At 38.0% G+C, this 13,330-nt stretch overlaps 1 protein-coding gene across 5 annotated transcripts; it reads right to left on the bottom strand.

The window, feature by feature from the left end:
• Nucleotides 1-514: 514 nt before the first annotated feature.
• LOC133545428 (zinc finger protein 16-like) lies at nt 515-12,644 on the bottom strand. Of its 5 annotated transcripts, none has more exons than XR_009804826.1 (5): nt 12,202-12,639; nt 10,970-11,110; nt 9,111-9,377; nt 5,167-5,385; nt 515-1,549 (listed from the first exon to the last, which is right to left on the bottom strand). XR_009804826.1 is itself a non-coding variant. In XM_061891020.1 (4 exons), the coding sequence occupies exons 1-4, from the start codon at nt 12,302-12,304 to the stop codon at nt 612-614; spliced, it is 1,527 nt and encodes a 508-aa protein (XP_061747004.1). In that variant the 5' UTR covers nt 12,305-12,639; the 3' UTR covers nt 515-611. The 5 variants fall into 5 exon arrangements, 3 of the variants coding, with proteins under 3 accessions (XP_061747004.1, XP_061747005.1, XP_061747006.1); XR_009804825.1 differs by having other exon boundaries at nt 10,970-11,107; nt 12,202-12,638; XM_061891020.1 differs by lacking the exon at nt 10,970-11,110.
• Between the last annotated feature and the right edge of the window lie 686 nt (nt 12,645-13,330).

Below are 13,330 nucleotides of genomic sequence, written 5' to 3' on the forward strand. Positions count from 1 at the left end.
TTTCAGAACTCTTTTCTAAACTTTCTGGGCTTTTGGTGGATTGACACAATATTACAGATTTGAAACTCTGAAATTAGACAATTATTTACTATTTCTTATTTGCTGTATTTTCTCTGGAACAAAACAAACAAACAAAAACCAAAACTTGAAAGACAACTGTTCAAATGATTTATAAAGTAAATAATAATATGCTTCATGAAGTGGTCCAGATGTTTCAGATGTGAACCAGTACATATGTATGTAACGGTGCTAATCTATGGGATCAATTACAAGTGTTCAATATTTCAAACACCTATAAAAACAGAATAGAATAAGTCTAAAATTGTCTGATGAATATATACTGTATATACACATAAAATGTTTACTGTATGTAAAATATGACTTGTACTGTTTACTCTCACCTTTTCAGATTGTTCTGTTCCATTTTTAATAAAAGTATACAATGTTGCATATTAATGCATGTAATGGTTTGAAAAAAAAAACAGTGTATAAATAAAAAAGCATGTTAACAAGATTGTTATACAAACAACAATGTCACACATGTTATATGTGCTGATGTTGTTTGAAAGTCAAAATTAAAGTCTTGACAGTTTATTTCAAATCCTGCAGTTTCATTTGCTGCTGCTGTTCTCACCAGCACACTTGTGTTTCTTACACTGGTACTTATAAGAGAATCTTTCACCACACACACTGCAACTCAACACTTTCTCCCCTGGGTGTGTTTTCATGTGTCTAACAAGATTTGATCGTTCACAAAAGCTTCTGTTGCAGATTGAACAGGAATGGGATTTTTCACCAGTGTGTGTTCTCTTGTGTCTTTTTAAAATTTGACTTTCTTTAAAAGCTTTACCACAGGTTGGACAGGAAAAAGGTTTTTCATCACTGTGTGTTCTCATGTGTACTTTCAAATTGTTACTTTGTACAAACTTTTTACTACAGATTAAACATATAAAATATTTTTCTCCAGTGTGTGACATTGTGTGTTTTTTCAAACTCTGACTGTTTGTAAAACCTTTACCACATATTGAACAGATAAAAGGTTTTTCTCCAGTGTGTGTTCTCAAGTGTAATTTCAAATTATGACTAAGTACAAAACCTTTACCACATACTGAGCAAGAAAAAGGTTTTTCTCCAGTGTGTCTTCTCATGTGTCTTTTCAGATAACTATGATATTGAAAGGTTTTGTCACAGACAGAACACTTGAAGTGAGTGTTGTCAGTGTGACATGTCTTATCATCTTTAGAGTCTTCAACATCAGTGTCAGGAGAGTGTGACGTTGTGTCCTCACTATCTGATAGTGGAGCTAAGAGCTTGTCTGCTTGTGATCCTCCACAGTGGTCTCCATCAGCTTCTGTTGTCATGTGTTGTGTTGAGCTGCTGCTTGGAGGCTCCGCCTCTCTTTTCTCCTCACTTTCACCTTTGACCTCATCACCTTCACAGGAGACGCCAGAGGGTCTATGGCACCTGGTCTTCCTCGTTGATGGATCCTCCTTCATCATCCTGAAGCTACACTCCTGTTTTTCAGGCAGAAGTTGTTCCTCACGGACGTCTGCAGGACACAAAATGACAAACATGCTTGAGAAATGTCCAGATTCAGTCAGTAAGTTCACATGTACTTCAAAAAACAAGTTATTATATAAATTGGCCTGGGAACAAACACTCTGCTCTTTACAACATTATTCACAGGAAAAGAAGACCACTTTTTATGATGGGTGGGCAATATGGCCTAAAATCTATATTGCGATAAATTCCCTTTAACCTGAGTGCAGCTGGGCTAGGCTCCAGCACCCCCTGTGATTTTAATGTCAGTTACTGATGTATAAACTTGGAGAAAAGATTAGGTTGTTTACAGTGTAAATCTGAATTCTGTATTGTTGTCTCTGCTATGACGCCATCTTGTGGTTGAGTTCACTCACTGCAAGTGCTGTGGTTTGAAAGTGTATTTCCTTTTGCTTCGTGCCTTGAACCCGAAGTAATGTTTCGTCATTGATCTCGCCAAGCAACATTTGTAAGTGTAACCGGGGTTTTGCTTTGGATGTGGAACGGCGCTGCCATAGCGACAGACTTGTTCCGTTTTTTGTTTTCAAGTCAATGTGTCAGTTTCCACCACCTGGCTTCTATATTTAGTGTTCGACACAACGAAGCATTTAAATTGTGCTAAAATTTGCTCGTGTGGGACAGGAAGTAATGTATAAGCACAAAATAAATGATCCAGTTTACTTTCAAAGTAGAACATTCTGTTTAAGGCGGATGGTATGCTACACTTTGAAAAGTCCTAATGGACATGAAGTCAACTTGTCAAAAGGTGTTGACTATTTCCATCTCCAACATTAAAGTGAGTGTCACTAACACTACTGCACACAGGAAAACGTGTGGAGGAGAATTGCAAGCAGTCGAAACAAAGATTGTGAATAACTGAGAAGAGGCTCACTTTGTTCATGTAAGTCTATTGTGGAATAAACATGCTCAGGTGCTGAGAGCGATGCACAGAGTGAGACCTCTTATTCCATTTTAAAATCCACAGACCAAGAAGGAAACAGACCGACATAGCAATTTATGGATGAGGGCAAGAATAAAGTTATTAGGTTTATTTTCATTTATATCGGTCCCGGCCTACGGTTGCATGAATATTTTAATGCCTCTGGACATCATATTTAATGCTTTTTAATACCATTTAAGGCCTTAATTTAGGCAAAGTCTATTTAATTACTTATATTGCTTTTTAATGACCCACAGAAACCCTGTTAAAGCTCTTAAATTGAAACAAATGAGGACCTATCGATACAAAAATCGACAATAAAAATACGAAGTAGGGCTGGGCGATATATCGATATACTCGATGTATCGCGGGTTTGTCTCTGTGCGATATAGAAAATGACTATATCATGACATTCGAGCATACGTCCTCACAGAGTTGCTTTTAGCAGCAGGCATTACACTACAGGCTCTTCTTACTCTTTGTTGTCTCTGCTTCTCACAGAGAGATAAAACAAGCGCACCTTCTTACATACGTCACATACGTATACACCCTAGTGGAGCAGAGAGGTAATACGAGAGAAAGAAGGTGCGAATCTGGTAACAAATGAAGGAAGAAGTAATTCCCAATAAAACATCACGGGGTCCATTGTCTGGCGGTGGTTTGGCTTCAAGTGGGAATATGTCGAACAGACAACCGTAATTTGTCAAGTGTGGAGCAAAAGCGTGGCTACAAAAAGTAGCATTATTGCTAATATGTAGCATCATTTGAAAAGTCACCTGCTAGAGAATGTCAACATCTCCGTTCGGCGCCAAACCCACAAAATGCCGAGGCAACCATTTCTACATCAACACCGTATGAAAAAAATAGTCAACAACAAAAGGAGATAACCTCCGCAGGAACCTACCACATAGCGAAGGACATACACTATTTGATTTCCTATTATGCAGCTCAATTTTATTTGACAGTTATTGAAATATCTTGTGTGTCATCATGCACAAAAGTAAACTATTGTAGTGGCATTCTGTACAAAAAGTGCACTTTAACTTGGTGTTTTGATATGTCATCTTAGTGACATCATGCACAAAAGTGCACTCCTAGCTTGTTTTAAAATGTCTCTGACAATCTTGGACTTTCTGCTTGGAAATGACATGAATGTTTGTGCCACTGCTTAATAACTGTTTAATAAATACAGTTTTTCTAAATTGACTTACCGTATTTTTCGGACTATAAGTCGCAGTTTTTTTCATAGTTTGGCCGGGGGTACGACTTATACCCAGGAGCGACTTATGTGTGAAATGATTTACACATTACCGTAAAATATCAAATAATATTATTTAGCTCATTCACGTAAGAGACTAGTCGTATAAGATTTCATCAGATTTATGGATTAGGAGTGACAGATTGTTTGGTAAAGGTCTAGCATGTTCTATATGTTATAGTTATTTGAATGACTCTTACCATAATATGTTACGTTAACATACCAGGCAGCTTCTCAGTTGGTTATTTATGCCTCATATAACGTACACTTATTCAGCCTGTTGTTCACTATTCTTTATTTACTTTAAATTGCCTGTCAAGCGCTTTCTCTATTGGTATTTGTATTGCTCCAGTTGTAGTATAAAATGCTCATTGTCATTTCTATATTATTATTTATTTCACTAACTGCTTCTTTGCTATCACTTTTATGATCATATTTGTACATATTGTATGTGCTGATGTTGTTCTATTGTTATTGTTGTTTTTGTTGTTATTGTTGTGTTTGCTGTTGTTGTTTTTGTCTCTCTGTCTAATCCCCCTCATATCCCCACAATTTCCCCGTCTTCCTTTTTTTCTCTTTCTATCCCCTCCTGCTCCGGGCCGGCTGCACCAAATGATAATATAAATACATTTAATAAAGTCAAATTCAAATAAGGCAACAAGAGAAGTATCCTACACTTCTCTTTTGTAAAGTAAATCTGAACAGCCGATATGGGCATCTCCATCAAATATATGATTTGCCTAAGAAGCTGGACCGGACCAAAAAAAATAATACAAAAATAAATAAATTGCCTTTCAAATGTCTATTCTTGGTGTTGGGTTTTATTGAATACATTTCCCCCAAAAATGCGTTTTATACTCCAGTGCGACTTATATGTTTTTTCCTTCTTTATTATGCATTTTCGGCAGGTGCGACTTATACTCCGGAGCGACTTATACTCCGAAAAATACGGTAGTTGTGATTTCTCTCTGCATGAAAGTTTAAAATGAGCATATGTTAATGCAGTATTGAAGAAGAATGTGTAAATGTAGACACATAAAATCATCATACTGCTGTGATTATATGCATCAAGTGTTCATTCAAGGCTAAGGCAAAATATCCAGATATATATGGTGTATCGTGACATGGCCTAAAAATATCGAAATATTAATAAAAGGCCATATCGTCCAGCCCTAGTTAGAATGTGATTTTTTTTAAAACATATCAACCGTCGTGTCTTTTGTGATTGTGAACGATAGAAAAATTCCCCCCAAAATTGCAGTTCCCCTTTAAATTCAAATGATTAGATTTAAGACTTTAAGTCTATGAGCATGAAGTGATGAAGCCTACTTGGATGAGAGGACAAACGTCTTCTAAGACAAAGTAAAGAGTCCAGTTGTGATGGATTGAATGCCCTGAGAATAAAATGATATGTGGATGTTGTGCTTACTTGGACTGTGATGAAGCTGTGAGGACTCAGGTGGTTTGTCTTCATGCTCTTCAGTCTTCACAGAGACAACAGTCAGTGGAAACTTGCTGAGATCAGCCTCCTCCTGTCCTAGAAGACACTCTTCCTCCTGAGTGATCCACACTTCCTCCTCTTCCTCTTTAATGTGGGGGAACTGTGGATCATCCTTTTCCTCTTTAATATGGGGGGGATGCTGAACATCTGTTGGGTAAATAAGTAAATAAAATTAATAGAGAATATAAATAGTTTTGTATTGACACTGTTAACACAATTACATTATTTGTGTTCTTCCATGTGTTGTGTTAAAAGTGTGTAGCAAAACAACTAATGAAAAACAAGGGAAATACCTACTTGATTCCTAAAATTAATTCAAAAGTGGTACAGTGAGTACAAAAACAGACTTGGAAATTTGACGAGGGGCAATTTGAAAAGCTTTTATAAGTACGAGGCAGCATTGATGAAGCATTCTTAACTTCACTGATGTAAAGTTTGTAAAAATTGATATTGCCATGAACATAACTTCAATATCATGGAAATAAAAAACATCTTATTCCAAAATCACTTTAAAAAAAACATTCATGGTATGTTTTTGTCATTATGCAAAATACGTTTTTGTAGTCATTTTGTTGGCTGGGCCAAAAGGAACTTTTAACAAAAACATGTTTTACTATGTGGTGTTTTATGGAGTATCTCCACCAACAATTCCTCTTCAGGAATTGGAGACCATCTACGACACGCGGACGGAAAGTCAGTCACCTTTATGCTCTCTTAATAATTCAAGTGTTGACTACTTTGGTTATTGAACATATATGTTTACTTTGACTTATTGTTGCATGTAAGTCGGAATCAGGAATTTAAATTATAACTAATTAGATTTGATTACAGTATAAAATGTATTTGGTGACTGTGTGAGTTTTGTGTAAACATGTTGATACAGGTTTACATCTTCTTGGGGACTGGAACACAGATATCTCCTTTTTTTTTCTTTGTCATGAAAAAGGGACGTTTTTATCATGAAAAAGGGAGGTTTTTGTGGTTGGTGCACTAATTGTAAGTGTATATTGTGTTTTTTGTGTTGATTTAATAAAAATAAAAGAAAAACATTTTTTTATTTTTTTTAATAAAAATGAATAAAAAGTTCTTCACCGGCCCGGTGGTTGGGGACCACAGGCTTAAGTGATCCTTCCATCATTTTCTGTACCTATCAAGAGCATAGAACCGAGGCTGTTGGCCACAAAACAAGCAAATCTACAATCCTCAAGACCTAGACTAGCAAGGCTTTCAATGACAAACTGGCATATTAATACTCGCCCCTGTTACTTGCAAGTACACAGGTCTGTGGGTCAAGTCCTAACCTCAGAAGAGTAGATAACTTCATAGTCAAAGTGGTTGACAATATTATAACAAACAAAAATGTGATAACCTATTTTGGCTGCATCATAGAGACTAATCTCTCCAGTGAAAAAATGACTACTAAGGTAGTCAAATAATCAACCGACAAATTCTGTTCTAACCAGCGTTGTCCCGATACCAATATTTTGGTACCGGGACTTGTACCAATATGTATTTCAATACTTTTCTAAATAAAAGTAACCACAAAAAACTGCATTATTGGCTTTATTCAAACAAAACAATCTTAGGGTACATTAAATATATGTTTCTTATTGCAAGTTTGTCATTAAATAAAGTAGTGAACATACTGGACAACTTGTCTTTTAGTAGTAAGTAAGCAAACAAAGGCTCCTAATTTAGTCTGCTGACATATGCAGTAACATATTGTGTCATTTATATTCTATTATTTTGTCAAAATTATTAAGGACAAGTGGTAGACAATTGATTATTTATCTACTTGTTCATTTACTGGTAATATCTGCTTATGTTCTCTTTTAACATGTGCTATCTACACTTCTGTTAAAATGTAATAATCACTGATTTTTAGAATGGAATAGAGTTGCATTGTCATTATTGCAGTGAACAGGTTCAAAGGACAACGAAATTGGAGCAGATCCCCTAAAGTGCAAATACAATTTGGTAATACACACATGCATATATCCATACATATGAATATATATACACCTACACATATAACATTATTGCACATTATAGCCCGAAAAAAATAAAAAATAAAAATAAAAAGACATGACACATGAGGACATGATGGACAGATTGTGCTCACTCAGTGCCTGTTTAATGCTACTATGGCTCTTGGGTAAAAGCTGTTTTTTAGTCTATTTGTGCCAGCTTTTAGCACCCCATAGCGTCTGCCCGAGAGTAGCAGTTCTAGGTGGCAGTGCCCGGGGTGGAATGGGTCTTTCAGGATGCTCTGTGCTTTCCTGAGGCAGCGGGAGCTGTACAGGTCAGCCAGGGAGGAGAGGGGGCATCCAATGATCTTCTGGGCGGTCTTTATGACCCTCTGGAGCGCCGTTCTCTCTGCGGCCGTGCAGCTGCTGAACCACACGCAGATGCAGTAGGTCAGGATGCTCTCAATGGAGCACCGGTAGAAGGACACCAGCAGTTCCTGAGAGAGGTGGTTGTTCCTGAGTATTTTCAGAAAGTGCAGTCTCTGGTGTGCCTTCTTGATGGTAGCCGTGGTGTTGGTGCTCCAGGACAGGTCGTCGGCCAGGTGGACTCCAAAGAAGCGGAAGTCGAAGACCCTCTCCACGCTGTCACCGCTGATGATCAGGCTGAGATTTAATTTTTTTTTTACCCCCTCCTTCCCTGTTTCTCCCTTTTTTTGTAAGGGGCGCCGGAAGTTGGCAGACCCGTCAGCGATCCTGTTCTCTCTCCCTGTAATGTTTGTCTGCTCTTGAATGGGATTGTGCGGAAAACCTTAATTTCTCCTCTGGGATGATTAAAGTATTTCTGATTTTGATTGTGTTTTTATTGGCCGTCTTCAAAAGTAATGATTTTTACGGTGCAATTTCTTAAATTTTGATTCGCTGAAAGTTAGTCACAAATACTGCCTCACTTTGTACTTCGACTACTTTACCACGAGGGGGCTGCCAAAATAAAGACTTTAGAGAGACAAGAAAACTTTGCTAATTAGTACTAATAAACTAGATTGATTGAGACATTGCTGGACAGCAGAGAAGTAACTAAATCTGAATAAACGTTGAATATATTTTTTAAAGATATCTGGCTTGTATCTTAAGTAAAGATGTTAATCGCTGAGGATTTATCGATATGATACCCTAATCGATATTCCTTATCGATACCAGTATTTATTGGTACTATTTTTGGAAATAAAAAAGTCATTTTAAATAGCATTCCTATAAGCACAAGAGGTTGAACACCCCCAACATGATGTTCTGTAACATCTTAGAGCAGGGAAGTCTTTTATCAACAGCTGTTTATTTGAAGTCTTATAGAAGTCAACTATGTGTGCAGTGCAAGGTGAAATGCAGTTATGTCATCTTCTTGTCAATAACACACACATCAAACTTTTGTTGCTCCCTTATTTGTCATTAATCAAAGGTGATTGTAATGTGTAGCAGCGGCAGCTGAACTCAATGTGACAATGTGTCATAGTTACCTCAGTCAGCTCGAATTAAAAATACAAATAGTTGTGACGTTAGTCCAGAATCTTCACGGTCCTCATAGACAACATAATTAGGAACCAGTACTAGAAAAATGGTACTTGGTCTCTTATCTTCACCACTAAACCTTTGAAATATGCTGACATATGTGCTGCTAAAGGTAAATAAACAGTAGCCATATTGAATGTTTGCCTTCATTTGACCACGTGAGGTTAGGAGGACGGCCTCTAGGTCACATGGTTACAACCCAGCAATTACACTGTTGATGATTGATTTTTAAATGGTGGTGTTAAAAAGCAAATATATCTTCATCTTTAGTCATAAATGTGGCCCCCGAATGAACATGTGTCACAAACATTGTATTAGATGATATGTGGATGTTGTGCTTACTTGGACTGTGATGAAGCTGTGAGGACTCAGGTGGTTTGTCTTCATGCTCTTCAGTCTTCACAGAGACAACAGTCAGTGGAAACTTGCTGAGATCAGCCTCCTCCTGCCCTACAGGACACTCTCCCTCCTCTTCCTCTTTAAAATAGGGGGTCTGTGGATCCTCTTTCTCCCCTTTAAAATGTGAGGGCTGTGGATCTTTTAAAGTCAAACTGTCCCCCTGCAGATGAGGGAGACATTCTTCTTGGTGTTCAATCAGCTGATGGATGTCTACAGGACACAAACAAAACACATTTTAACTACTACAGGACTGTCTCAAAAAATTACAACATTGTGACAAAGTCCTTTATTTTCTGTAATGCAACTAGAAATATGAAAATGTCATACAATCTGGATTCATTAATCACCAACTGAAATATTGCAAGCCTTTTATTATTTTAATATTGCTAATTATGGCATACATCCATCCATCCATTTTCTACCGCTTATTCCCTTTTGGGGTCGCGGGGGGCGCTGGCGCCTACAGGTTAAGAAATATCAAAAATCCTATCTCCAAAAATTTGAATATTTCCCCAGACCAAGTAAAAAAAAAGAATAATAACAGCAAAACAAAATCCGACATTTAAAATGTCAATTAATGGACTCAGTACTTGGTTGGGAATCTTTTTGCACGGATTACTGCATCAATGCGGCGTGGCATGGAGGCAATCAGCCTGTGGCTTTGCTGAGGTGTTACGGATGTTCAGGATGCTTTAATAGCGGCCTTTAGCTCATTTGCATTATTGGGTTTGGTGTCTTTCAGCTTCTTCTTCACAATACCCCACACATTCTCTATGGGGTTCAGGTCAGTGGAGCTGGCAGGCCAATCGAGGACAGTAATGCCATGGTCAGTACACCAGTTACTGGTGGTTTTGGCACTGTGGGCAGGTGCCAGATCATGCTGGAAAATTAAATCATCATATCCATAGAGCTTTTCAACAGATGGAAGCATGTAGTGCTCTAAAATCTCTTGGTACACAGCTCAATTGACTCTGGACTTGATGAAACACAGTGGACCAACACCAGCAACTGACATGGCTCCCCAAACTATTGCCGCCTGTGGGAACTTCACACTGGATTTCAAGCAACTTGGATTTTTCTCCTCTCCAGCCTCCCTCCAGACTCTAGCGCCTCGACTTCCAAATGAAATACAAAACTTGCTTTCGTCTGAAAACAGGACTCTGGACCACTCTGCAACTGTCCAGTGCTTCTTTTCCATAGCCCAAGTCAGACGCTTCTTCCGTTGTCTTGAATTCAGGGGTGGCTTGACCATTGGGATACGGCTATTGTAGCTGTACCTGTTGAAAAGCTCTATGGAGATTATGATTGAGCAGCAGCATTGGCCGCGCCCGGGAATATTTTTTGTGGTGATTTAAAGGCCTACTGAAATGAGATTTTCTTATTTAAACGGGGATAGCAGGTCCATTCTATGTGTCATACTTGATCATTTCGCGATATTGCCATATTTTTGCTGAAAGGATTTAGTAGAGAAAATCCACGATAAAAGTTCACAACTGTCTGTGTTAAGAGAAAAGCCCTGCCTCTACCGGAAGTCGTAGACGATGACGTAGCAAGTGTGGGGGCTCCTCACATATTCACATTGATTTTAATGGGAGCCTCCAGCAAAAAGTGCTATTCGGACCGAGAAAACGACAATTTCCCCAGTAATTTGAGCGAGGATGAAAGGTTTGTGTTTGAGGATTTTGATAACGACGGGCTAGAAAAAAAAAACAACATGTTTTTAAACACATTTACTAGGATAATTCTGGGAAATCCCTTATCTTTCTGTTGTGTTGCTAGTGTTTTAGTGAGTTTAATATTACCTGATAGTCGGAGGTTTACGTCCACGGGTGTCTTGACGGCAATGTCTCAGGGAAGTCGACGGCAGCTTCATAGACAGCCCAAGCTCAGCTTTTCTCCGGTAAGAAGCGACTTTTTAACCACAATTCTCTCACCGAAACCTGCTGGTTGACATTTGGTCTGGATTAATGTTCGATTGACCGCTGTGATCCATAGTCAATTTTCACTTACGGGAATTTTAAACAAGCAATCACCGTGTGTTTGTGTGGCTAAAGGCTAAAGCTTCCCAACTCCATCTTTCTACTGTGACTTCTCCAATATTACTTTGACAAATTGCAAAAGATTCAGCAACACAGATCTCCAAAATACTGTGTAATTATGCCGTTAAAGCAGACAACTTTTAGCTGTGTGTGTGCGTAGCGCTCATACTTCCTAAAAACGCGTGAAGTCTTGCGTACACGTCATCATTACACAACGTTTCCAAGACGAAACTCCCGGGAAATTTAAAATTGTAATTTAGTAAACTGAAAAAGCCGTATTGGCATGTGTTGCAATGTTAATATTTCATCATTGATATATAAACTATCAGACTGCGTGGTGGGTAGAAGTGGGTTTCAGTAGGCCTTTAACCCCCAATTTCAACTCTTGATGCTGAGTGCCAATCAGGGAAGTAATGGGTCCCGTTTTTATAGTCTTTGGTATGACTCAGTCAGGGTTTGAACTCACAACCTACTGATCTCAGGGCGGACACTCTAACCACTAGGACACTGAGTAGGTGGATGTAGTAGGTGTTGTAGTAGGTTAATGCCTGCACCAATATGAAGAAAATAACAGGTCAGTATAGCTTTTACACACATATATAACTTGTCAAACCTGCCAGCTAGCAGGCTAGGTTTAGTGTCAGTTACCATAGTAACTGACTCTGACTTTGTCTCACCTCTCTTATTTTTGGAGGTAAAACTCACGAGCTTTACATACTCAGGACTTTGCACTTAACCTGCTCTCTGGAATATTCCCCCGGTGACTGTGTGAGTTTTGTGTAAACATGTTGATACACATTGTTACAAACTGAGAGGAACATCAACCTCTCATAAATATTGTGTGTCTGAAACTGTCTCCTTTTTATGAACAATGTAAAACAATCAGGGCATCATCTTCACATGACAATTCATCTTAATATAGACAATCTATTTAAGAATAGTGTTAATAATAAATATAAAGTTAGTAAAGATGTGAGAGTAAGAAGTAAACAAACCTGTTCTGTGTAACACAACTTGATGTTTTTGTTGTTGTCGTTCCTTCTCCTCTTTTGTTGGACAAAATTCCCCCTCGTACTTTGCTATCGTTCTTTCGCACATTTTCACACAATCACAACACTTTACACTCACTCTTGATCTCTGCTTAGCGATGTGTTTTGATCACGCCTCTCTTTGTTAGCAGCTAACATGCTAAGCTAACTGGCAAGGTAAGCTAAGCTAGTTCGAGAAGCATCAAAGTGCGCTCAGACTAATACAACCGGATGCAAACAGGTATTAACGATGTTTACTCTATTTACTAGAGTCTAATAAAGGACATATATGTGTACATGGAGGCACAGATTAAGAACACTAAACTGTGACGACTGCAATAACGTCTTCATCGTCAGACGCCATCTTGCTTTATCCTCGCCGTGTTTGGTTCGCGCGCAGTGTTGTCAGATCTCGCGAGAGAAACAAGTTACCAGATATTTTCCAAATCTACGAGAGAAAAAAGTTAAACCAGCTTTCCACCCCCGGTAAAACTATTTTACTATGTAATAATTATCCATTAATTCATCCATTTTCTACCACTTATTCCCTGCGCTGGTGCCTATCTCAGCTGCAATTGGGCGGAGGGCGTTGTATACCCTGGACAAGTCGCCATCTCATCGCAGGGCCATATGTACTAATTACTTATTCCGAAAATAAAAATAAACTTCTCCATTTCAAATTTTCAAAACAAAGACATAAAACTTATTTACGTAAAAATATTCAAATATTTAACAATGTATTGAAACAACAGTATGCATAAGGAAAGAAAAAAAGAAACTAAATAAATATCACACTCATGATATTATTTTTGTCTTTGATGTTAATCGTTTTTATAATGTATTTTAGAATGTACAATACACACACACACACACACATACACACACACACACACACACACACACACACACACACACATACATATGACAGAATTTGACAAAAAATATTTGATTTACATTTTCCTAGTAGACATAACAGTTTGACAGCATTCTCCAATGGAACATTCTGGAGAAACATCCTTGATGAATTTGGATTGAAATGAGTTACATAGGTAAACTTTTTGAATGATTTAACTTCATTTGTGATGATTAATCTCTT

The sequence above is a fragment of the Nerophis ophidion genome, linkage group LG28 (genome assembly GCF_033978795.1).
Source record: "Nerophis ophidion isolate RoL-2023_Sa linkage group LG28, RoL_Noph_v1.0, whole genome shotgun sequence".
Taxonomy (NCBI): Eukaryota; Metazoa; Chordata; class Actinopteri; order Syngnathiformes; family Syngnathidae; genus Nerophis; species Nerophis ophidion.